At 53.3% G+C, this 23,484-nt stretch overlaps 1 protein-coding gene across 2 annotated transcripts in view; it reads right to left on the bottom strand.

Annotated features, from left to right (window-relative positions):
• Positions 1–1,579: 1,579 nt before the first annotated feature.
• Rfx4 (regulatory factor X4) overlaps positions 1,580–23,484 on the bottom strand; it is an 83,531-nt gene continuing 61,626 nt past the window's right edge. For both annotated transcript variants that reach the window (XM_023717514.1, XM_023717508.1), the window contains 3 exons: positions 11,629–11,791; positions 9,957–10,095; positions 1,580–3,039 (listed from right to left, as the gene is read on the bottom strand). In XM_023717514.1, the coding sequence (XP_023573282.1) occupies positions 2,767–3,039; positions 9,957–10,095; positions 11,629–11,791 (575 nt within the window). In that variant the 3' untranslated portion in view covers positions 1,580–2,766. The remainder of the gene's footprint in view (positions 3,040–9,956; positions 10,096–11,628; positions 11,792–23,484) is intronic.

Here is a 23,484-nt window from a genome sequence, read left to right as displayed (position 1 = left end):
ACGCCCCTCTCCAAGGTTGGGGGCCGACCGCGACGCCGGGGCGCGGCCCCACCTCGCGCTGCCTTGCGTTCCGCGTCCCGGCGCGAGCCAGCGAGCGAGGGCTCCTCCGGACGGACGGACGGACGGACGGACGGACGGACGGCTCCTCTCCTGCACTCGCGCGTCGGCCCAGAGTGCCGGGTTGGCCTCTGGAGGGGTGCACGCGACGAGCTCGTGGCAGTGCCTGTGCACAGGTGCGGCTCCTTGTGCGCGCCCGCTACCGGGCCAGAAAGTCCGCCGAGAACTTCATTTTGTTCTACTCAGTAAGCCAAAAGTCAGACTCAACAGTTCGCACGGGGAGTGCTAGCTTTGGATGTGAGAGAGCAGGGCTGGCCGGCCTCAGGTTTATTTTATGTCCTGTCTAAATCTGAAATGTCATTCTCCTCCTCCCTTGCGTAATCCGTACATATCAGTGGGACTGTGGACAAAAGGTAAAACACACTTACCATCAAGAGTGAAATCCAGCATCTATTTCTTTTCTGTAGAACAACAGCTAAATACATTTAAGGGGATGCTATTTATAATAAATAATTTTCACCTTAAAATCATTTTCAGGTATAAATGTTATATAATAGCAAGTTAGAGCTTGGCTTTAAAAATAAGCCTTTCAAAATGCAAATTGAGGTGTCAGATTCTCCTGCCTTTGGGATAGCGTAGTCATTGCTGTCATTTCTGGAAACCTATGGCTCTGAATTTTCCTTTGTTTCTATATTCTTACTGTTTGGGCAGAACACAATCATCTTATTTCTGTATCCTACTCCTCTCAGCTGCAGAACCAAAGCACAGTGCTGGAAAAGAATCGAATACTTATTAAGCGTTCAGCCATGTCATTGTTCTGTTCAAAAGTTTGCTGGCATGTAAAGCACTGCACGTGAAATGTCTTCGTGCCCTGTGATCATTAAAGCAAGATGGACTAAGTACCCGGGGACCCTTAATGGTAAGTCTCTGCCAGAGCTGAGGCTTCTGCCCTTTGCTGACACCAGGCACACTGAGGATGTGGATGCCCAGCCCCCAGAACCTCAGTCAGGCTGTAGAGCCTCTGCTCGCCTACCATTCCTCAAGACAGGACACCTGACCTTTCCACTTCAGTGCTCACGGTATGGCAAGAGGGGGCAGAGGCCTCACGCTGCTACCCACGGCCACGTAGGGGTGTTTTTGTTCTGCCTACTTAAAGCATATGTATGGGGTGGGGAGATAGCTTGGTAGTTTAAGCACCTGCCTGGCAAGCACAAAGACGCTGGTTTGATCCCTGGTACTGCAGTTGTACCAGCCTCATCCCCCCTGTCGGGCTGAGCAGGCCACTGAGACAAAGCAAGGTGGCACACGCCTGTAATCCCAGCACTGGGGAGGCTGAGACAGGAGGGCCACTACGAGTCCGAGCTGCATATCAAGACACTGTACCAAATAAATAAATAAATAAATAATTTATATTATGTATACAGAAGTCCTATCACATGCAAAATCAAAAGGAAGAGAACAAGTTGTTTCAATACTTTTTATTTGAGTGTGAAACCATTCATATCTTGCATGACTGTACAGATAAAACTATTTCCATTTTAGCTGTAGACATGATTATCACACTGAGCGGTGTGATCAAAGATTTTATGTACACAACAATTGCTAAAATATCTGGTGTCATATTTCCATTTATTTCTTACCCATAGGGTAATAGGCCCACAATAATTGCTTGGTGCATTTTATAATACAGAAAGAAAGCCTATATTAATGTCTAACAAACCTCACAAATTACTACAAATCTGACAGAAAAATGCCTATGAAAAAAAATTTCCCAAAAGTACAATACATTTTTTTTTATTTCCACACATACACAGTATAGTATAGGCTCAAAGGCACAGCTTTGAATGTTGTCTCTATCAAAGTGTCGGAAATTATTATAGTCTTATGAAGAAACTATGAAAGTCATTTTCACACTTGGTGCTTGCTAAGTTAAAGTTTGGTCCAAACAGCTTCAGAATGTTAACAGCAGAGCCGAGTGTGGTACTCCAGGCCATAAACCACATTCTCACAGAACCTTCCAAAACCCTCTCCTCCTTTTGCTGACACTAACCATTGTGCAAATTCAGGACAATTCCTTGTACGTAGAAGAACCGGTCCCCCATGGGCCTCGGTCCACTTAAGGCACCAGATCAGGCCTCTTCCTCCCCCCGACAGTGCTTCCATTCCTGGGTGAGGCAGGTCCTTGGCAGGTGGGTGCGAGCAGCACAGGGAACCAACCTCGAGTCCCCAACACCTCCCTGAGCTCTGGCACTCCAGGAAGCCGTGATGATGGCGCCATGAGGGAGGGGAGTATGCCCAGGTGGTGCGGCAAGTGTTCCTGGCAAGTGACAGGCCAGGAGCACAACCGGACTCGGCCCCAGGACCCATCCTTCACGATCAGAGGGCCTCGCAGTGCCAACAGGAAAATGAGTAGCCTGCAGGGAGGGTTTCCCACACGAAGCAGTGGGGAAGAGCGGAGGGGGAGCCAGGTCAGCCTGTCCAGCCAGGGCTCTAGAGAAGCAGTCAGGGGACCCAGTCCCGGTGACCTTCGTGAGACCTGTTTCTGCACTAATGCTTACTCCTCCCTTAGTAAATCTCTTCCTGTTCAGGAGGACGATGGGTGCCTAGGAACAGCCCACCAGTGAGGATGGATAGACATGAAGTCTTCTGGGGGGCGGGTGTTGGGTTTATTATTATTAATAATATTAAATATGGTTCCTCCGAGAGCAGTCACTTGGCCCACCCAGTGGAGGCCTCTCCGTTGATGTAAGCAAATCCAGGGAAGTGTTGCATGTGCTCGTACTCAGAATTCCTGCGCGTGCTCAGGGGCGCGTACACGTCACTAGAGTTTCCGTACCTTGCCGCGTGTACAGATGGGCTCGTGTAGCACGTGTTGGCTGTGGGCACCTCTGGCCACCGAGGCGTGACTGCCGTGGGGTGCAGTCTGGGGGTGCTGCTCATCAGGCAGGGCTCCATCCGGGAAGTGGGGCTACTGAAAGGGTACTTGGTGAGGGGAAAGAAATGCCACAAAGGCACAATTAGCTTGTGGTTGCGAACATAGAACACCAATCTTGCTCTCAGTTTAACTTTCTTAAGCAACTTTCTTTAGACATTATCCAGCAACTTTCAGTAACTCTCCAGGCCCGGGAGACAGCTCGGGTCCTGAGGTCAGTCTCTGCAGGGGTTCCCAGAGCCAGCACGTGGCTTGTGCTCCTCATCCAGCATATCCTGGGGAGTCAGATCCAAAAGAAGGGAAACCCCACTGGGAACACGGGAGCGCGCACGCACGTGCACGCACATGTGTGCGTGTGTGTGTGTGTGCACACACGTACTGGTAACAGCAAACCCGGACACGTATGGCTAGGCAGCTGCTTTCTCATTAGTTATGGAGATGTGCTAGGTCCCAGTCCAACCTCCCAAAACAACAGTACTGCCAAAGTCAAATGCAATCATCTTATTAAAAATCACATTTTACAGTTGAATTCAATTATGAACTGCAGCCTGAAAGTAGGCTTTTGAAGAGAAAGCAAATCAACAACTTCAATAGTTATTACTAGAGCCTATCTCTTTTGGCGTGGCTGTGGAGGGAGAGGCCGAGGGGCGAGGCAGCAGCAGGCAGAGCGTGAACACGTGTGCACGTGTGAGCGGCTGGCTGTGCAAGAGGGGAGATCTGAGGAGCCGGACAAGGACCTCTGAAGAGGGCTGCTTTCACATTCCTCTCAGTTACCAAGACAGCTATGCAAATCAGCCCCTTGCCACGCTCTGGGGGAGTGGAGGGGGCTGCTGTCCAAGGGCTCCCTGGGCTCCTTTCCACCTCACTGATGGCGGGCAGCACAGTGACGTCCTTGCTCTGCCCTGTGCTGGAGTGAGGGCCACCACAGCAGGACAGGAGCCAATCAGCAAGGCCCACAGGGGCAGTGAGGAGGAGGAGGAGGACAGTGTGAGCCTGTGGATTGTCCTGCTCCCCATCTGTCTGCCCAACAGTTGCAGAGTGGAGCCCTGAGGGGTTGGGGCAGCTCCTCCTGGGAGGGAGGCAGACAGTGGCGGAAGCGCTGGCAACAGCAACGGCTGCTCCCCACCGTCCATCCCTCCAGGCAATTGCAGGGACCACTTTGCCCCTCAGCCTGAACACCCAAGGGCAGTGGGGTGGGTTGGGAGGCACTTGAGCCTGAAGCATTTGAAGAAAGCTGATGGTCCTCGGAAAGAGGATCCAGATCCAAGTGTGAGTTTGTCCTGAGCAGGACATAGTAGAGGACATAGTGGGGGACAGCCACACCACAGTGAAAAGAGCAGTGGGGGTAGGGAGTCAGTGGTATCTGGGAACTCAAAGGAGAAGGCATAGGGCTGTTGCCAAGGAGATTCCACATAGCCCGTCATGGCTCCAGAACCCCACGTCAGCTCAGCAAGGCCAGTGTGGGCCTGTGTGCTGCACAGCAGGGGACCCACAGGGACCCTTAGCAGTCTGCATCCCAAAGGTTCTGGGCGTTGTGGAAGAAGACAGCATCCCAGGGGCACTGAGTGGGTAACACATGTGCCATCTTAGTACAAAGGGTCACCAGCAGCCCTCCTGCTGTTGAGCGCAGCTCCAGGGTGCCGGCCACCTCCATGCCCACTGCCTCTCAGCGACCTCCCTTCTGGTCCTGTGGTGCACTGAGCTCATTCCACCTGTCCTTCTGCCTGAACCCCTGGTGATCCAGCAGAGCCCTTCCACTCTCTGCCACTGGGGTCCCAGTCTTGCCACCACCTTACTGCTCTCCCAGTGGGCTCTGTCATGAGCACACTACACCCCTAACATTAAGCGCAGGTCCTGGCGCTCAAGGTGCGCAACTCTATTTGGCAAATGGACATTGGGACAGTAACACTAGCGAGAGACCTAAGAACCATGTGACCCAACTCCATGTTGGGGCGATGAGAAAAACTAGGGCCCCTACCCAGAGTCACAGAGCAGGAGCACGAGAGCCCAGGCCAGGGGCATTGGCTCCCTGGTGTATGCTGCCGCTCCCTGCCACCCAGGAGGAGGGCACTGTTCTGAGGAGCCACGCGCAGAGCCTCTCCTTTCCCACCTCCTTTCCTCAGCAGGCTCCCTCTCAGAGGCAGAGCCTGGCCTGGGAATTCTGACCTGGACAACTGACCCTCCCTGGCCCTGGCTTGGGCATGGTGAATGTCACAGGATGGATGTGGAGCTCTGTCCCCCAGAAAGCAAGAGAGTGGTGTTTGTGCTGCATCAGGCACCCTCCATGCAGCTGTGCCCCCGAGGTTGTCAAAGATCAAAAGAGCAATTGCCTGGAAATGAGATGGGCTCAAAATATCTCCAATGCGACAATACAATTCTGTTACCACGAATCCGGAATGGAAAATTCTGTCCTGCTAAGTCAGCTAATTGCAGATGAGTCAGTGCCTCGCTTTCCCCGTGTTGAAGGCTCCATTGAGAGCGGCGCGGCTCAAGTGCCTGCTGCCTGGCCCGCAGATTATGCAGCCAGGCGCCAGCACAGCTTCTGTCCTGCCTTCGAGGTGGCTCAGCTGGCCTGCGGCATGGCCTTGCCTCTTGCACTCTACCTCTTGTTTCACGTGAGGTCCCTGTGTGTACAGGGCCCAGACTCTGGGGCTTGAGAGTTCCGCACAGAATAAAGACGCCTTCTGCAGACGTTCCACAACAGGAAGTCACTGTTCCCTGGGCAGGGTACTAGCAGGGTCAAATCATTGCTAAATGCCAGTTATCACCCCGGAGAGGGGCGTGTGTAAGCTGCTTGTGAGCAGGCGTGTGTGCACACGTGCACAAGGGCGTGTGGTCAAAGGTCCCATCAGATGGTTGTGGTGCAAGTCCCTTGCAGCTGTGAGTGACTCTTGGCCTCGTTGGAGCCGCCTTAGGAAGTCTATTTTGGGAAACAACTCCCACACCAGGGGCAGACTTTCCTATGCTTGGAAAGGGAAGAATGAGCCCTTTATCCCCGCCCCTCCCCAAATGTGCTGCTACTTGAGCGGGGGGTGGGGGTGGGGGTGAAAGGTGGCCAAGTCCAGAGCACAAACTGTTTTCCTATGAAAGGCGGCTCTCAGGGTGCCTAGTGCTGCCAGTACCGCCCCGGGCTGGCTTCCTCTGGGCCGCTGCTGGGAGAGGGTGCAGCTCTTACCCCCCGCCAGACAGCCTCATCTGCTGAGCGCTGAGGGTCAGGAGGCAGTGCGCACACAACACCTGTCACTCCCATGTGTCCGTTAGCAAAATGTGTGCGCTATTGATGTCTTTCCTTTCTGAGCAGCACAGGCTCTTGTGGTCCCTTAGTGACAGGAAGAGCTTAGTGGCTGACCCTGTGGGTGCCCCCCCCATTTTACTGGCAAGAGAGGTGAGATCAAGGAGAGATAAGTGATCTGCTTGAGGCCATACAGCAACTTTGCACCAGGACTCATTCATTCCTTCATTCGGGTCAAGCTCTGTGCTGGGCCCTGGGAGTACAGAGATGAGAAAAAGGGGACCTAGTCCTTGCCGCACAGAGCCAGTGCAGCAGTGGGTCAGATGGTAACTAGGAACCCCACCAAGGGCGACAGTATTACAACTGTCATGAAGGATGATGACACAGGCAAGTAATGTTAACCTTGAGCCATGCCTGCTCAACCTCCATGAGCTCTCTGGGCCCTACAGTGAGATAAATACTGTAATCATGCCACTTTTCAGATGAGGAAATCAAGCCACAGAACTCATCAGAGGCAGAGCTGGGATTTGAGCCCCAGGATCCTGACTCCACACCCACCGGTCTTACAGCATTATGCACATTAGGGTCAGCCGATTTTCTTTTTCCTCTTTGGTCCAAGCACCGGTCCTAGCTTGAGTACCCTAAGCGTACTTTGTAGCACTGGCTGGCCGGGGCTGACTCGGGTCAGGCAGCTAGAGGTTCTGGGAGAGGTGGTAACTGGCCAGCAAGCCTGGGCCTGAGCCATTTAGAGGAAAAACAGGCACCGCTTTCTGTGCATGCCGAGCGCATTCCCAGCTATCCGGAGCCAGCAGATCAAACGGCCCCTGGGGCCTTCGATGCCACGTCACATTGGTGGCTGCTGGATTCCATGAGTGTGCATTGAATGAGGCTTAGACATATTCGTTAGCCTCATATGTGGCAGGGTAACAACCCTCTATGTCAGAAAACAGATGGCGGCAGAAGCTTTGAGCATACACATGCTGGCATGAGTAGAGCACTTTAGTGAGCAAACACAAGGGTCCAGTTTCGTGGCTGCTGTGGCCGTGCTCTTGCTCTAGCAGTGCTGGTGACAAGCCCAGGGCCTCGCACTCTAGGCAGCTGCTGTGCTCCTGAGCTCCACCCCCGGACCCTGTGCCTGCTCTGCAAGGTAAATCTGTCACATTCACTTGCAGAAGTTAGTTTCAGTGACTCTGATGCTGGCGACAAGTGCATCCAAGAACTACAGTGTATAACTAATTTCTCTCCCATTCAGACCAGCTACAGTCTGATGTAGCGGCAGGTGATAGACGTTTGCTCAGCACTGGGATGGCCTGACCTCAGGTCTAGAAAGCTAATACTGGCCCTGGAGCGCAGCTTGCTCTGCACGCTCAACCGTGCACTGAAGAACTGGTAGGGAAGGAAGCAGGGATCCCGGAGCAGCACGGCTTCGGCCCCTCAGGCTGACCTTGGGCTCCCAGAGCACGGTCGCTTCCTTGGCTGAGCTGGAGAGCTGGCATCCGTGTGGCAGCGCGGGGCACCCTGCCTTTAACTTCTGGAGGGAAATGCTGTCTTCCTAAGCCTGTTCTGTGAACTGAGCGATCCGCGTCTTTCCAAGTGCCTAGAACAGTGCTTATCGCATAAATGTTAATGAGAAATAAAACAGAGGCTGCTTGTGTGTGGACCAGGCCTTGCTCAGGAGAGGGGCCATGAGCTAAGGGAACTCCTTGCTGCCTTGACAGAGGAGTCAGAGGCGTGGACTGTGTGTGTGTGTGTGTGCGCGCGCGTGTACGCTTGCATGTGGGCTGGAGGCGTGGACCGTGTGTGTGTGCGTGTGCGCGTGTACGCTTGCATGTGGGCTGGAGGGTGCCACCGTTGTAGATGGATAGATGGGCTGGCCCAGGCCCTTGGGGCCACAGCTGCCCACCCTGGACACGAGGGCTCCTGGGGGCTCTGGGGCCGGCCTTAGGCTGTTCCATTCCCATCAGGCATCAGACAACAGTGGCACCCGTGGGAATGGTTGTGGCTGGCAGAGCAGGCGCTGCAGGCCTGTCCTTCAACCACCAGGATCTGCAGGGCCCTTTAGGACACCCTGTTTCTTTTCACGGCAGTTGCTTTGAAAGCATCACCCCAGAAAGTCAGCTCCTGAAATTCCTGGGGGAGGGGGTGAGGAGGGACTGATGGTGGCGGCAGGAGCCCCGGCTTGGCCTTGCGTCTCCCGCAGTGGGCGCCAGGCTGCCTCCTGCCCCCAGATGCTTTGAACACAGAGCGGGGCTTGCCCGCACTGGGCATCCAGCAACCACTTGAGTGACAAAGCAACGAATGGTCAAACGGATGAACAAGGGTGAACGTGCTGCCTCTGGTGTGCTGAGCACGACCCGGGCTGTGGCGGCAGTCCTGTCGCTCCGCGGCAGGCTCCTTGCTCGGCTCCCACATGAGGCAGCACCTAAGGGGCTGGCCCCTCTGTGTGACGCACTTGCAGACTCCTAATGAATGCCCCAGGTGATGACTTAGTGGCATCAACTCCTGGGCTGTCCGGGGACTATTCCAGGGCTCCCCCAGGATTGCAGATGGGAACCAAAACAGGCGCCTGTTTGCCCTGAGTGCCCCTCTCTGTGGGCACTCTCCCCGCAGGGCCCTCCCTCTGTGGGGCTGTATGCTGCTGGCTGATGCAATGGGCCTTGTCCTGCCTCCCTTAGGCAGCAGTGTTGGTGCCACTGTGCCTGTGTCATGGGTCCAGTCACATTGAGTCAAGTTCCTCTGAGGCTCACTTCCTCTATACCTTGCAGAAAGTGCCGGGCACAGAGCCTGGAATGTGCACGGGCTCAAGGACAGTTGCCTGATCTTTACGCAACTCAGGGGCAGTCTTTATGACCTGGGGATGGGTTTAATCTCTACCAAAAGGAGCTCAGGGTCTCTGAAAAGTTAGAGAGGAAAGTTGCTAACCATAGGGGCTGAGGGAGGAAGGCCAGAGAGTGGCATTTAATAAGGTCCTGGAGCAAGGAAGTGGACACTGCCAGAGAATGTCACAAGGACCGAAGATGCTTGCCCCAAACAACAAGCAGAAGAGACACTGCCACAGGGATCACTGTCTGCAAATATGTGTGGAAAGTGGGCTCTTGTGGGCCACTGCATGTGGGCCAGCCTGGCTAAGAAAAGGGTTGGAGGTTGGTGTGGAGAGAGAGAGAGATGCAGCAGAACGGGACTTGGCCCTAGAAACACTGATCTGCCAAAGAAAGGCCATCATGGACCCTTGGGTTTAGAGGACCCGCACAGAGGTGTGGCATGCTTTAGAGACACAGAGGCTGCCAGTAGGCCCTGTCATCATCTGGGTCAGCAGTGATAAGGGTTGGAGTAGGACCGGAGTGAACCAGGGCTCAGCTGCAACCAGGCCCTTGCATAGGAGGCTCTGTCAAGGCACTGCACACCCAGAGAGCAGGGTGTCCGCTCTCCTCGGGCAGAGGGCCACATTCTACTGCATGGCCTGAGAGGCCACGGGGACAGATTTTTCTACTTAAGATCTTGAGTGGGCTGGACTGAGAGGGAACCCACTTAGGAGACGGTGAGCTGGTCAGGATGGCACAGAGGCGAGGGAGGATGGAAATAGAGACCAGGGCCCAGAGTAAGGGCGGCCACTCAGAGGCGGCTTGATGGGAGCCTGCGCTCTGGGTGGGGACACACAGCCTGCACCTGTGCACACTCAGGCTACACGAGATGCTAATCAGTGCTGTTGAGTTGACCTGACTGGCCGCCACTCACCTGGGCAGAGCTCCTGTGGTACGGGGAGTAGTGGAGCGGCCCCGAGAGGGCCGCGTCATGCGGGAGGGCCGGGTACTGGCTCTGCATCGGGTGAGGGTGCTGGTTGCCATAGCTCCCGTAGTTATAGCTTCCTGTATACCTGGAAGGCAGCAAGCGTCCACAGGAGTGTGAGTCAGAGTGGGGAGGACACACGCTTGATGCCTTCAAGACTGGCCTCGTCCGTGTGTTTGTCTTTTTGTTCTTTTTCTCTCTTTCCTCCCCATTGCTTTTCACTTTGTACTGCTGCCACCTCTGCTCTGACCAGGATGGCACCGAGGCCCTGGACCTGACAGGACTTCAAGGGGGACATGGGGATGGAAGGCAGAGACCTTTGCAAGGGCGGCTACCCGGAAAGGACAGCAGGCACGCGCCGACCCAGAGCTGACCCAGGCCAGGCGAGCAGAGGCCTCCATTCTGTGACCTGTTCTGGCCCAGGAAGAGTTATCTTCTCCTCTCCTCTCTCAGAGAGGCTTGGGGATGGAGCCAGGCCTGAGCAGAGCAGGGAGACAAAACCTCTCCGCTGGCTTGACAGCCTCCTCTCAGATCCGAAGACCATCAGACAGCGAAAAGGGAAAGAAGCCACTTCAGGGTGTGGGTCCCCCCTTCCTCCAGCCTCTGCCTGGCCAGTGCAGGGAAGGGCATGCATGCTTCTGTGAGGTCTCTGAGTGTGAGCCAGGCCTCACCATGTCCTAGCTGGCAACTGTGGTGGCCCTCAAGCCTATGTTCCACGGCTGCAGCACTCCTGTCCAGGGTCATCCAGGGATTGTCTCTGGTGACAGCACAGCTGTGCTGTGTCCACACAGGCTGTCCTCCTCCCTACTCCAGTGTCCTTCCGCCACTCCTGCAGATTCAAAACCTCTCTGCACTGGGATTTTCAGAGCCCGCTCAGACCCTAAAAGACCCCGAGGACACAATAGCCACATGGTGGTCTGTGCCCACCTCAGGGTGTCTGCTTGTCAGTCCTTGGCCAGCCCACCTGTGCGACACACACCCCAGATCTCTTAAGAGTTAGGAATGCACTTCAGGTTCCTGCTCTTAAGACAACGTTTGGTGCGTTTCTCCTGATAGAGCCGGTGCACGACGTCCTGAGGCTCCTCCGACTCGGGCCGCGTTATTAGGTTTGTATGTGCGGCCCGCAACATCCCTGCTAGAAGTGAAGAAAAACTGTGGCCAAAACAAATGATGCATTTATTTAGGGGAGAAGCCCTGCTGGAGTCTGCAAGGAGCCCCTGGCCTGGGGAGTAGGTGCAGCTCCCCAGGGGCCTCTGGGTGGAGTCAGGCGAGACCCAGACCCACTGACCAGCGTGCCCTGCGAGGGCCCCAGAGGGGCCAAGAGTTCACAGGGCTGAGGGAGGCCTGGTCTGGCCCGGCCGGTCCCACTGTGCACCAGCTGTGAGACCCTGGAAAACTCAAGTTCATCCGTTGAGTCTCGAGTTTCTGGCTGAGGATGGGGGTCGCGAGTATTTCCCGTCCATGCCACTGGCAGTGACAGAGACTGCACGAGGCCATGGGCTAGTCACCTGTCAGAGCCCGGTGGGGCCTCACCTTTCCTGTCTGTTGAGGAAGCAGCTACCTAGTGGAGCCCATCCTAGAGCAAGCGTTAAGCAAGCAGCCTCCAGGCAGGGTCACCTACCCGTGTTCCTCTCTGTGGGGGTAAACCGGTATCCGGTGTGCGACGGAGGAAGGAGGCACGTGTGTGCTCCGCATGCAGGGCAGCTGCTGGGAGTTTTCTGCTGGGGACCCAGCAGCCGTTGTCACAGTGTACGTCAGAGACCACGTGTAGGACTGCATCCCACCTGCAGAGACAAGAGAGGGAATTTGGTCACCAACAGGCTTCTCTAGAGGACTCCAGGGCTCCCCACTGCCCTCCAGCTGGAGGCCCAGCACCCGGCCCAGACACGTGGTCCTGTGCGCTCGGTGAGGTACGGGCCTTGGCTCTCGTCCCCTGTGAGGTCCCCAGCCAGCGCAGAGCCCAGTGGCCAAGAGACCCTCAGTCGCTTCGCAGGAGGAAGAACAGGGAGAGGAAAGACGGGGGGAGGAAGGGAAGGAGGGAGGAAGAGAGGGTGGCCAGAGGTGAGCGGGGACAAGGTGGCCCAGGCAGGCGATGAGAACAAGCTTTCTACGTGCAGCTCACCGGTGTTAAAGGTCCAGCAAACTGCTTTAAGCAAACCTGAGGAGGTTCTTGGGCCTGGCTTGCCAGGTCTTTTTGAAGATGACTGCACAGTGACCGGGACTCCTGTGACTGATCTATACCTACTACTAATTCCACGAGTTTCTTTTAATTGGAAATCTCAGCGGTGCTAAGGCTGGGGCAAGGGCTGCCTGATAGAACTAAAGGTGCCCCAGTGAGGTGCTGACAATTTTATGGGACGGTTAGAATCTTAAAGAGAGAAGATAGTTTAAGTTGTTGATAGTAACAATGCACTTATAGACAATTTAGTTTCTGATGAATTTGAAACCATGTTGCACGGTGGAAATGCACCTGTTCTAGGAGGTGGGGGCGAGGGGTTCAACCCCCTTTCAGGCCCAGGGGAGCTGGAGCCCTGGTGAGGGAAGGCCACATGTTGAAGGTGAAGGGAAGAGAGGACTTGGTCTTCCCATGTTGCATTTTCTGGGGCAGACCATTCCCATCTTAAGACTCCACTGGGAAGATAAAGGAAGCAGGGTGCAGATTTAAAACTCAGTCGGTTCCACCACCTGGGCCTTGCAGGTAGCAGAGGAGGGCACGTCAACTGGGGTGGCACTGGAGATGCGCGCTAGGCCAGTTCTGTGGCAGAGACCCGGAGAAAGAGACCCTTAATGGAAGTGGAACCAGAATCCTGAGAACTCAGGCGAGGGGAGCTCCTTTCAGAGGGCCACCATGTGCTGCTCCTTTGCACCGTCACTGTGGCCTCGCCTTCCCTCTGAGGCCCATTCCTTGTGTCCACACTGGCAGTGGCTCAGAGGGGCACAGCACAGAGCCTAGCTCCCCAAGGGCGCGGGGCCCCGGGGCCGGGTCGGCCTCACACTGCACTCTGCTCATCCCTCTCTGCTCTGGCTATGAGCTCTTGGCAAGCCTGCTCCCCTTGGGAGCCTGTTTCATCATCCGTAAAAGAGTAACTTTCTATCTTACAGAGCTGTAAGAGGCTTAGCTGAGATATGTCAAAGAGCCTGGCACGTGGGAAACTTTCTCTTTTTCCCTAGTACTTGGGACTGAACCCAGAGCCTTTGCACTGAGCTACATCACTAGCCTTCTACAAGTTTTTATTGTGAGACAGGATCTCAAGACACTAACTTGCCCATATTGGGTTCAAACTTATGATTCTCCTGCCTCCGCCTCCCACAGTGCTGGTATTATAGACACTTAAGTTAGAAATTAATAGGCAGTCAGACACAGAGTCAAGTTGGGCTGAAAGTGCAAACACATCAAAACTATGGGCAGAGGTATGTCTGAAGGCCAAGGTTCAAGGCAGAGAGGATAGTCAGGCCTGCAGGCCTCCCTCAGGGCATAACGGCAACCTGAGATTGTTTGCAATTAGCACCACTGGTCTGGTGAGTCCAGAGGGGCAGCAGATATCTAGGTGGGTAACCAGAACATTGGGACCTATCCTCCCACACTTTCCTGTCCCTTTCCAAAATCGCCTTTGCTCTTTCTTCATTAGAAGTTACAGATAAGCTAAGGGTAATGACATGGGCCATTGCGCCTTGCTACACACCCCGCTTCCCTGGATCAGGCTTCCCCAGATCAGTACAGCAAAGTGGCTCGCCTTGGGACTCGGTTGGTTGACACATGTCGTTCCCACTTTGTGAATTCACTCTACAGAACATTCTTGGAGAAAGTGCCCCTGTGACACCTTCCAGGACCCAGGAGTTTTTGATCAATAAACCTTTCTTACTCTTAGCCACAGCCGCTTAGGCGACACAGTTGGGATAGCTGGCATCTCACAGGCTGGGCGTTATTTTCCCCATCATACTGGGATTACAGGGTACACCACCATGCGCAGCCCTGTGGGAGGCATTTGCTGATACCCAAGCACTCTTCATGAGAATTCAGGAATTATTACATGAAATTTTCTTGTCTTTTTTCCCATTTTATGTATTAGGTACAGGGTTTCACTATGCAGCTCTGACTCATAGTGATCCTCTTGTCTTCAGCCTCCCTAGTGCTGGGGTTACAGGTGTGCACCACCACGCCCGGACTCATTTGCAGGCTCAGAGTGCCCTGGGGGCGGGGAGCTGGCCCAGCATGCAGGACTGGGGATCGAACCCCTGGTCCCTGTGCTTGCCAAAGCAGGTGCTTAGTCCACTGCAGTATCTCACTGGCCCTTATATGAAACTTTCTTAAAAGAGATATTTCTCATTCATTATTACACATTTTGAATAAGAAAGGTGGATTTCTAAGGACAGATTCTATCATCGATCTACCCCTTGGGATCTTAAGTGTCCCGAAGGCCCAGGGCAGCACTGGCCCACGGGAACATACCACCTCAGGCCTGAGGCAGTGATGCCAACTGCCCCGGACTGCCCCCTCTAACCCTGAGGCATGAAAGACTTTCTCTCCTTATGCGAGGATTGTGCCAAGTGCTTGGCACTGGAACGACACACTAACGCACTGGGAATGAAATAGTTGAGAGCAACAGTTACTCAGAGAGCGGTGCCAGGCTTCTAGACTCATGCCCTGCTCTTCTGTGCCCTTCCTGAGCAGCGGAGCTCCAAGCACCCCCTCCTGGTCCTCATGTCCACACCACGGCCTTCCCCAAAGGACAACGCCTTACGCAGGGCACTTGTTAGACTGCAAGATCAAAGACATGCTGCTTAAATTAGTCCTGATTGCCCTGCACCTTGTTCTAAACTTGACATGAACTTATATTAATTACTCTTAAAATTAAAAAAAATTCTCTTCTTAGTAAAACAGCTTGTCTTGAGGATGAGGGCATGGGGGATGAATTTAAATTTTCCCTTTGTTTAGTCTGTATTATTGTGTAATGAAAATGTATTGCTTTTGTTTTTTAAAAAAGGAAATAAAATGCATTAAATAGATTTTATCACTGCAAATGTGTGATTGGAGGGAGCGGAAGCCTGGGAGAACAATCAGCCAGCCGCAACAGCAAGTAATTAACCCTGGCACCCCCGAAGAGAAAGGCAAGGTCGTGGAGACTCAAGGGGGGCCGGTCAAGGCGGCCAAAGGATTTTCTTCCAAGCAGTAGGCAAGCATGATGGCAACTGCCATCACTTGAGAGTGTGCGGCAGAAGTCACTTTTGGGGGAGCCCCTGGAGCACAGAAACTGTACCTTATTCAGCTCTGTGTCCCCAACACAGGGTCTGCCAAATAGTAGGTGTTCAGTAAATTTTTGTTCCATTGAATTCATCGTGGAAGGAGTAAATGCTGCTAGAATTAGACGTTATCAAACAAAAAGCTAGGGGAACTCTTGGGAAAATGGGCTCCCGTGGTCTCGGGAACAAAACACCTAAATGGCCATGTGCCAGCAATCTAGCGTGGCCACTCAGGCAGGCTTAAGCAGATTAACACCTACTGGCTTGGGGAGCAGAAAAGAACACCCCTCGCACTGCCTCTGCTGGCAGTGGGACCTCCAGAGAGACTCGCCGCTGCCGCCGCTGCCGCCGCTGCCACTGCCACCGCCACCGCGGCTGCTGCCCAGGCTGCTTTTTAAGGAAACTAGTAAGAATCAGTGTAGCTGCCTGTGCTGAATTTTAAAAGACTTTTTAATCTGTGGGGAAAGCAATAACAACGCTTCCCTATTCGTTTAATTCCCATATTTTCCTGTATCTGCCTCACCCCGGGGATGCTCACGGTTCCATCCCTATGTATTTAAAGGTCTGAGGACAGTGACGGCAGCCTGATGTTTGAAAATCCCGTGAAGATCCTCAAAGCGCTGTGGGCCATCTCATAGCACTCAAACTGCTGGGGGGATGTTCTCTTCCCACCCGCAACACAACGTTCTTATTCCTCAAGGTGTTTTGTCTCGGAAGAGGCTTTAAACCCAGGACAACAAGGGTGCGTGACGGTGGCAGTTGGTCCCTAATGAGCTGCCAGGGAGTGCACGAATGATTACCCCAGCAAACCCGCCTCACGCTACTTTGTTTTCATACTTTGACTCATTAAATCTCCACAACAACCTTCTGTGCTAGAAGTGCTCCCTCCTTATTCAGGTGAGAAAACTGAGTCCCAAGAGGCCAAAGGACTCTCGCTAAGTGGTAGAGCTGGGATTTGAACGCAGATCTGCCACGCCAAAGCCTTTCCACCATAGCCTTGACACTCATACTTGCACGGGTGTTTGGATCCTTGGAGACCTTGTTACAGTGCAGAGCCTGCTGGGAGTGGGGTGCTTCCAACACGCTCCTGAGGGGTCCAGGCTGGGGGGCCAGGAGTGCTTGCAGTAGCGAGGCGCTACGACTCTTTCTCCTCTTGGTGTCAAGCTCTTCTCCAAGCGTTTCCCTGGCTTGGGCCTAGGCCCCTGCTACCCCACTGCCTGGGACCCTCACCCACAAGAATCTAAGTTCCACGAAGGCAGTCACTGCTTCCCGTCACATACCCTGCCAGCAGGGAGTCATTAAAACAGGAGTCGCAGATTCAGCCAGTGACCTGTGAAAACTGAGATCACTTCCCCAGCTCCCTGCTTTCCTCCAGACCGTGGACCAACTCCGTGGAACCTTTCTCCCACGAGGGTTCCATGAGCCCTCACCGACAGCATTCAAGTTCTCAGCTAACCCAAACCTTTTGTTGGCAGCTCCCTGAGAAAGCAGCAGTGCGTGGAGCTTCCAGTGCTGCTCTGCCCTCCACAGCACCACAGAGCCCATGAGGCTTCTTATCCTTCAGGCAAGTACAACCAAATACAATTACAAATTCAGGTCTCAGCTTTTGTCCTGGCTACACGCGAAGTGATCACACACAGATGTGGCCCGTGACTGCTGTTGGGGGCAGCGAGTTGAGGAAACACATCTCCATCTGGAACGCCGTGGAAAGCTCCACGTGGACAAAGCTGCTCCGTTTCTAGGATGCCAAGTATTTCCCATAATACTTTGTCAAGACTACGACGGGGAAAGAAGAGCGTCAGTGTCTGCCTTGGTCTGCACCTGCGTGTCTCTCCTTGCTGTCACTCCTCCGTTAGTTAGCAGTTCCTGAGGGGAGTACCTGCTGACACCAGGGAGCACAACGGTTCCTGCACCACTCGCCAAGAGTCCCAGGGGCACCCCTGCTGGGTGGAACTGGCCCGGAGCAGCACAGGAGTCAGGTGCCAGCACAGCTGACCCGTGGCCCCGCCGCCCTCCTGTCGGCATCCTTACCCATCGACCCTTTCCGAGCTCTCTCAGACTCGGGCCTGGCTGCTTGCTGAGCCCTGCCTGGGGGTCCTGTCTGCTGGAATCTAATTCCCAGGAGGACTATCAATGCAAGTGCACTGAACAAGCGCAGGAGTGAGCATAGGAGCGAGCACAGAGGAGTCCCGGCGCTGAGCCCGGGCTTGACCCGCGGGGTAACGGCACAGTAGCGATCAGTTCGCAGCGCCTGATTTTTTTCTTCCTAATTATATTTCTTTAAAGAAAAGGAAGCATCCAAGCTGGGGAAATTCACTGTACACGAGTCCCAAGGGCTCCAGGCAGGCTGCGAGTCCACTGCATCCCGCTCAGCCCAGCCCAGCTCTCCTCAGATAGCGGGGCTTTTGTTACTTGGAAAGGCCAGGGGTCAGTTATCTTTGTTACATCCTCCACTGAGGTAGGCGAGGCGCAGCTGGGCAGGCCAGATGTTCTACAGTCAGGCTCATTTATGAGGAATCTGCTGCTATTTCATTATTCCTCTGAGCATTTCAGTGATTTAATTTGCTGTTTTGTCTTGCAGGGAGCCCATGGTGGGAAGCTGAAAACACGAGTTTAATAGTTAACTTTTATTGTCATTGGCGAAGGAGGGAATACTTAAAATGACATCATAAATGAGGGTTTAGAGCCCTTCCGTGGCCTGACCCAGACTAGTAGTAGTGAAACATTTTGCTTTAAGTGACATTGAAGAATTATAGCCTGGTGTCCTGCTAAGTGGCCCGATTGGTTCCCACCACCCGCCATGCTCCCGGGGAGGAAAAGATCCCTTTTCCCCGAGGTTAAGGCTCCTAACTTCGTCTGGTAGCGAGGGAGGTGGAGCTGGGCAAGCGGGCTGAGTTTTGCTCTGCAAAAATCTGCTCAGTGGAACCATTTAACTGGTGTCTGTGGTGCTGCCCCAGACTTTTTAAAGTAAAGCCAGTAAAGCCATTATTGGGTTCAATTTTAGATACTCAGTATGCCTTTCTCTCCCCTCCCCCTTTAAAAACAAACATATTTAGAAATCCGTGTAAGCACGAACGTGGAACTAGACACAGACGTGAACACTGCTGTTTTCCTGATGAGTCACAGCTTACTATCTGTGCCCCCTTGGATCCCCGTGCTGGTATCGGGGAGGCCGGAAGGCTAGAGGCGGGCGACTGATTTTCACTTCAAGCTCATGAGGCAGACCCAACACTGTTCTCTTTTTCATAGCTGAGAAATGAGGAAGTGTCCGCCCACAGCGAGACGTTGATTTGTGGCAAAGTTGTTCAAGTGGCCTTGGCTCCCACAGGCTCGGCCCGGCACCACGGCGACAGACCGTGGTATTCAGAGAGGAAGCCCATGAGTGAGGAGGCCACACAGAAGCTCACTTCAGGTTTTAAAACCCTTTAGCCAGGAGTTGTTTCATTTGTTGACTTTTCCCTCAACTTTCCTTGTTTGCTTGCTTCCCAGTTTGGAATCTTTTTTTTTTTTTTTTTTTTTAATTGGTTTTCTCATCTGTATTCTAAACCACTTCAAAGGTTTTTTGGAAAGTACATGGGATATAAATCAAGTAATCATTTGAAAATAGAAATAAAAATTAATGACATGAAAACCACAAGCTGGGCCCAGCGAGATAGCTCAGCAGACTAAGTGCCTGCTTAGGCAAGTGCAGGGACCAGAGTTTGATCCCCAGCCCCACATGCTGGGCCAGCCCCGCTCCCAGGCACGCTGAGCCAGCCACTGAGGCCAGGCATGGTGGTGCACTCTGTATTCCCAGCGCTGGGGAGGCTGAAAGCAGGAGAATGGCGAAGAGTCTGAGCTGCATAGTGAGACCCTGTACCAAGTACAGAAGAAAAGCAAAAGAAAACTACATGCTGAGATAACTTTTAAAAAAACAAACATGGCAGATAAATTTATAAGATTTACATAATCATTTTCCAATTTACAATACTGTTCAACGAAAGTAGGAACAAGCTCCCAAACTTAAGGAGCTTAGCATTATAAATTTTCTAGTTTTTGGCATGCATGATGCATTCTATATGCTTTAAAGTAGAATATATCAGGAAACCATATAAGCTGTTAGGAAATTATGTGTTACCTCCAAGATTGACCCACTGCATGGCAAAGCCCAGCCTAACTGAGCAATTGAATATTTCAATAGTGGTACTTGAGAAAAATATTATGCATAGTTTTATGCAAGATGACATTTTTAATGTCCCCTGGAGATAGCAGAGAACAAAGCTGGAATGTGCTAAAATCTTCAAAGCCTGCCATCATCTGAGGAGAACCTGTTTCACATTTGCATTGCTAAGAAGCGACTTTTATGACTCCTGCACACATTGCACAGAAATCTCTGAAGAGCATAATGGCGTTCCCATGGCTTTGGCTAGGCCACACCTGCCTTGCGTGGGGCTTCCAATCGCTCTGCAGAACGTAAGGCAGGCTCGCGGGCGGGCTGCGGAGCGGGAGGAGCGCATGGAAACCTTTCCAGCATGCGCTTCCCTCCGGCCGTTGCTTGGGCTTTCCTTGCTCAGCACATGGCCGCGCTGTGAGGACGCGTCCCCCCAGTTGCCTCTGCCTTACCAGGCAGGGCTGCTTTTGTGCGTGGTTTCTGTTTATCTCAGAAGGGTGCCACCACTGCTAGGCTGAGGTGTGTCTCCCTGTGTGGGCAGGGATGCTCGGAAGGATTATTCGGGGGCAGGACTCCTGGCTGGTCTGACTATCCCCACTCCTTCCTGAGCGAGGCCTCAGGCCCCAGAGAAGTCACCCCAATAATTCCAAGCTGGGAACAGTCCCTGGGTGGCTGAAGAGGAGCACGCAGTGCTGAAATTCTCTTCCCTTTTTGTTTTCAGTGAGCAAAGCTTTCTTTTCTCTCCCATTTCTCTTCCTGAGCCTTCTCCGCGGAGGCTACGACCCACTATGTAGAGGCATCTGTGCAGACAACACCATGAGGCTAGGGGCCGGGGAAATGGCTCAGTGGAGTAAGTGCTTCCCTGGCAAGTGCAAGAGTCTGAGTTCAATTCCCGGTTCCACAAAAACAAAACAAAACAAAACAAAACAACCCAAAACCATCAGGCTCAGACCTGAAGCTGCTCAAGAACTGAGAACTGTTTGCTGGATGAATGCGTGGACATCTGAGGAACACGTGAGCAGTGAAAAGCCAGCACTCTGAATGGGTGCCTGACTGCCTTCACTGCCCCCCAAATTTAGTTCCCAGCGGATTCTGAGAATAGCCCGACTCTAAACAGAACTGGGATGTAGGCAAGCCCGTGCTACGAGGCCTGGAGGATAATCCGCACTTGGCTCAAGAAAACTGTCGCAGGAGATGGGCCTGATTTTCTCAGTGAGGCTGGAGGAAGGTGTTGCTCAGCAAGGAGAAACTTGGAGAATGAGAGCTCTTTATGGCTCCCTGTGAGCCAATTTCTTGGAGGCCTGAGCTTCACCCACACACGCCTCATGGGCAGTAGGTGGAGCAGGTCGCCAGCCTGAGTCACCCTGGGTGTCCCTGAGGCCTTGGGAAGGCCTGGGCCAGGAAGCTCTGGTGGCGTGGGAAGGACTCACCTGTATGGATTTGTGTTAAGAGAGCTAGACCTGGAGGTGTCCCCTAGATCGGCTCCCTGCCCTAACAGGGTACCCACCGGTTGCATTTCCCAGCCTCCCTTCGGGGGCCACGAGGCCTCCTTGCTGATGGGGGTTGAAGGGAGTGGATTTGCTGCTGCTGCTCCTCCTCCTCCTCCTCTTCCCTTTTTGTCCCTCCTCCCTCCCCCTCATCCTCCTTCCCTCTGTTGCTGGTGCAGACCTGGTGAGCACCCGGGTCACCTGCAGGCTCTGGCTCCAACCCAGAGACTCCAAGCCAGAAGGTGCAAGGTGGCCGCGTAGGGCCTTAGCCAGGGTTCTGCGGGTCAGGCTTCAAGAGCCACCACACCGGGCATGGAAGATCATGAGCGAACACAAGCTTCCAAATGGCTACATCAGCAGGGCCTGTGCTGTGACCCAGCACCCTGCCAGGACAGCTGTGAGCACAAAAGGGCCCCTGTTCCTTCTTACCTCCTCACACCTTGTGGCCCCTGTAAGCCCACCTTAGCCTGTCCCAGGGAATCTCAGAGGACAGGAGACAGCACTCCCAGGTCTCCTCCCCAGATGGGAAAAGAGGGAACTGGCGATTACCTAACCCTCTGCTCCACAGAGCCGGCGCCTCTCTGAGGCCTCCTCTGATCCTCCACACCAGGAGCCCCTCTCCTTCCTGTGGAGCCCGCAGAATAAGTGCACACTTGCCTGCCTGCTGGCAAAGCCTCGGTATGTTAATAGGGCGCTTTCCCTCAGCAGCCCCACAGGACTGGGCAGATTACAGGACCTACGGGGAAAATGCTCTGCGCACATACATACATGCACATACATCTAGCCATGTATATGTCTATACGAACAGGGGTCTCCATTCGAGGTTTAAATGCAGGGTTTTTTTTTTCCATTTAAAAAATACTATTCTAGAAATCAAATCTAATGTTGCTTATGAGAAGTCTGACACTGGTCTCATTTTCTCTCCTTTGAAGATAGTTTGCGTTTTCTTTTGGAAAGTCAGTAAGACTTGTCTTCAATTTCCTTCACTGAGTTTAGAGGGGAGGTGTCACCTGGCAGTTGCTCAGCACGGAGCTCACGGAAAGCTCTCAGTTGGGGAGTCGCCCAGTTCATTCTCTGCAACTGCCTGCCATCACCTCTCCACTTTCTGTTCTTTCTCTGCAGCACTTATTAAATAAATCCTGGAATTTCTGCATGTACCAGCTCTTTCATACTTAACATTTCTTTGTCTCAGTGTCACATTGTTGGGAATTCCTGTTACGGTTCGTGCCTAAATGCAGTCATGGGATGGGCTTCTAGAGTTTCTGATTGATCCGTGGTCCGATGCTGGGGTTCTGGGTGTGGGTGCTACCCCTGCCCTGGGCAGCAGCCTGCATGCCATAGAAGGAAGGGAAAGGGCTTGCTCTCTCTCTTCTCTTTTTTTGGTTTTCTGTATTTTAGGGAAGGGTCTACAGGTCTCACCACTAGATTGGACTTGTAATGATTCTCCTGTTTACAGTTTCTCAAGTGCTGGGATTATAGGCGCGTGACACCAAACCCAGTCTCAATCGCTATCTCAGCAAGCCCGTGGGCAGTGCTGGCATGGCAGGCCCCGTGGTTGAACCCCTGGCCCCTGCGCCTGCTTGCAGGTGCTTTAATCCACTGAGCTATTTGGTGGCCCTTCTCTTCTCTTTTTGTCTTGCTGCTTTTACTATTTCCAGCTACCATGAACTGCTGTCCTGGGCCACGTGCCATCCTGCCTTAGAGCCAGCTGGGTCTGGACGGAAACCACCACACACTGCAAGCTAAATAAACCTTTCTTTCCTTAATTTTGGGCATCAGGTATTTTGTCCCAGCAATGAGAGAAAAGTAAGCAAGACAACTCCTCAGCTCAGGTCTCTCCATTTGGTAATTTTCTTTCAGTGAGATTGAATTTTCTGTTCAGCCTACCTGGTGAAATTATTTCAACTATTATGTATTTCTTTTTAAATTTGTAGTTATTCATGGGCACAGTCTCCTCTTTTTGGGTATAATTCTTCTTTTCCTTAGTGTACAGTTGCTCTTGGGTGGGGCCGGGCTCCTCCTGACGCTTTGGTGGTAAAATACAACATAAAATCCCACCCACCTTGAGTGTCCGCCTCAGGGGCAGCAAGCACACTTGCTGTGTTTGCAACCATCCCTGCCGCCCACTCCCAGAATTCCTCTCACTCCCCAGCTGGAGCTCTGGGCTCACAGTCCCGCCTCCAGGGCTCGACCCCTCGGGGTCCTTGTGCAAGTGGAGCCCTGGATATTTGTCCTTTTGTGTCTGCTTTATTTCACTTCCAAGTTCATTCGTGTTAAAGCACGTGTGGCAGTGCTGTTTATTTGTAGGGCTGAAGCCAGTCCCGCCGTGTGCACACGCCGCGCCCTGCTTCGCCACTCGCACATCTGTGGACACTTGTGTCCCTCTGACTGTTCGGCTACTGCAACAACGCTGCTACGGACACGATGTATGGGTATCTGTCGGGGTCTCCACTTTCAGCTCTTTTGGACATGTACCCAGGGTAGGGGTTCTTGGCTACGAATGACTTTCCCAAGAGTTCTGCGCACCTGTTGGCTGTGTGGGCTGCGGGGAGCATCACCCCCATCCACGTGGCCACGTGCAGGGCGCCCTTTGCTCTGG

Source organism: Octodon degus, unplaced genomic scaffold (genome assembly GCF_000260255.1).
Source record: "Octodon degus isolate 3935 unplaced genomic scaffold, OctDeg1.0 scaffold00004, whole genome shotgun sequence".
In the NCBI taxonomy this organism is placed as follows: Eukaryota; Metazoa; Chordata; class Mammalia; order Rodentia; family Octodontidae; genus Octodon; species Octodon degus.
The sequence above is the reverse complement of the archived record's forward strand: the minus strand, read 5'-3'. Positions and strand labels throughout refer to the sequence as shown.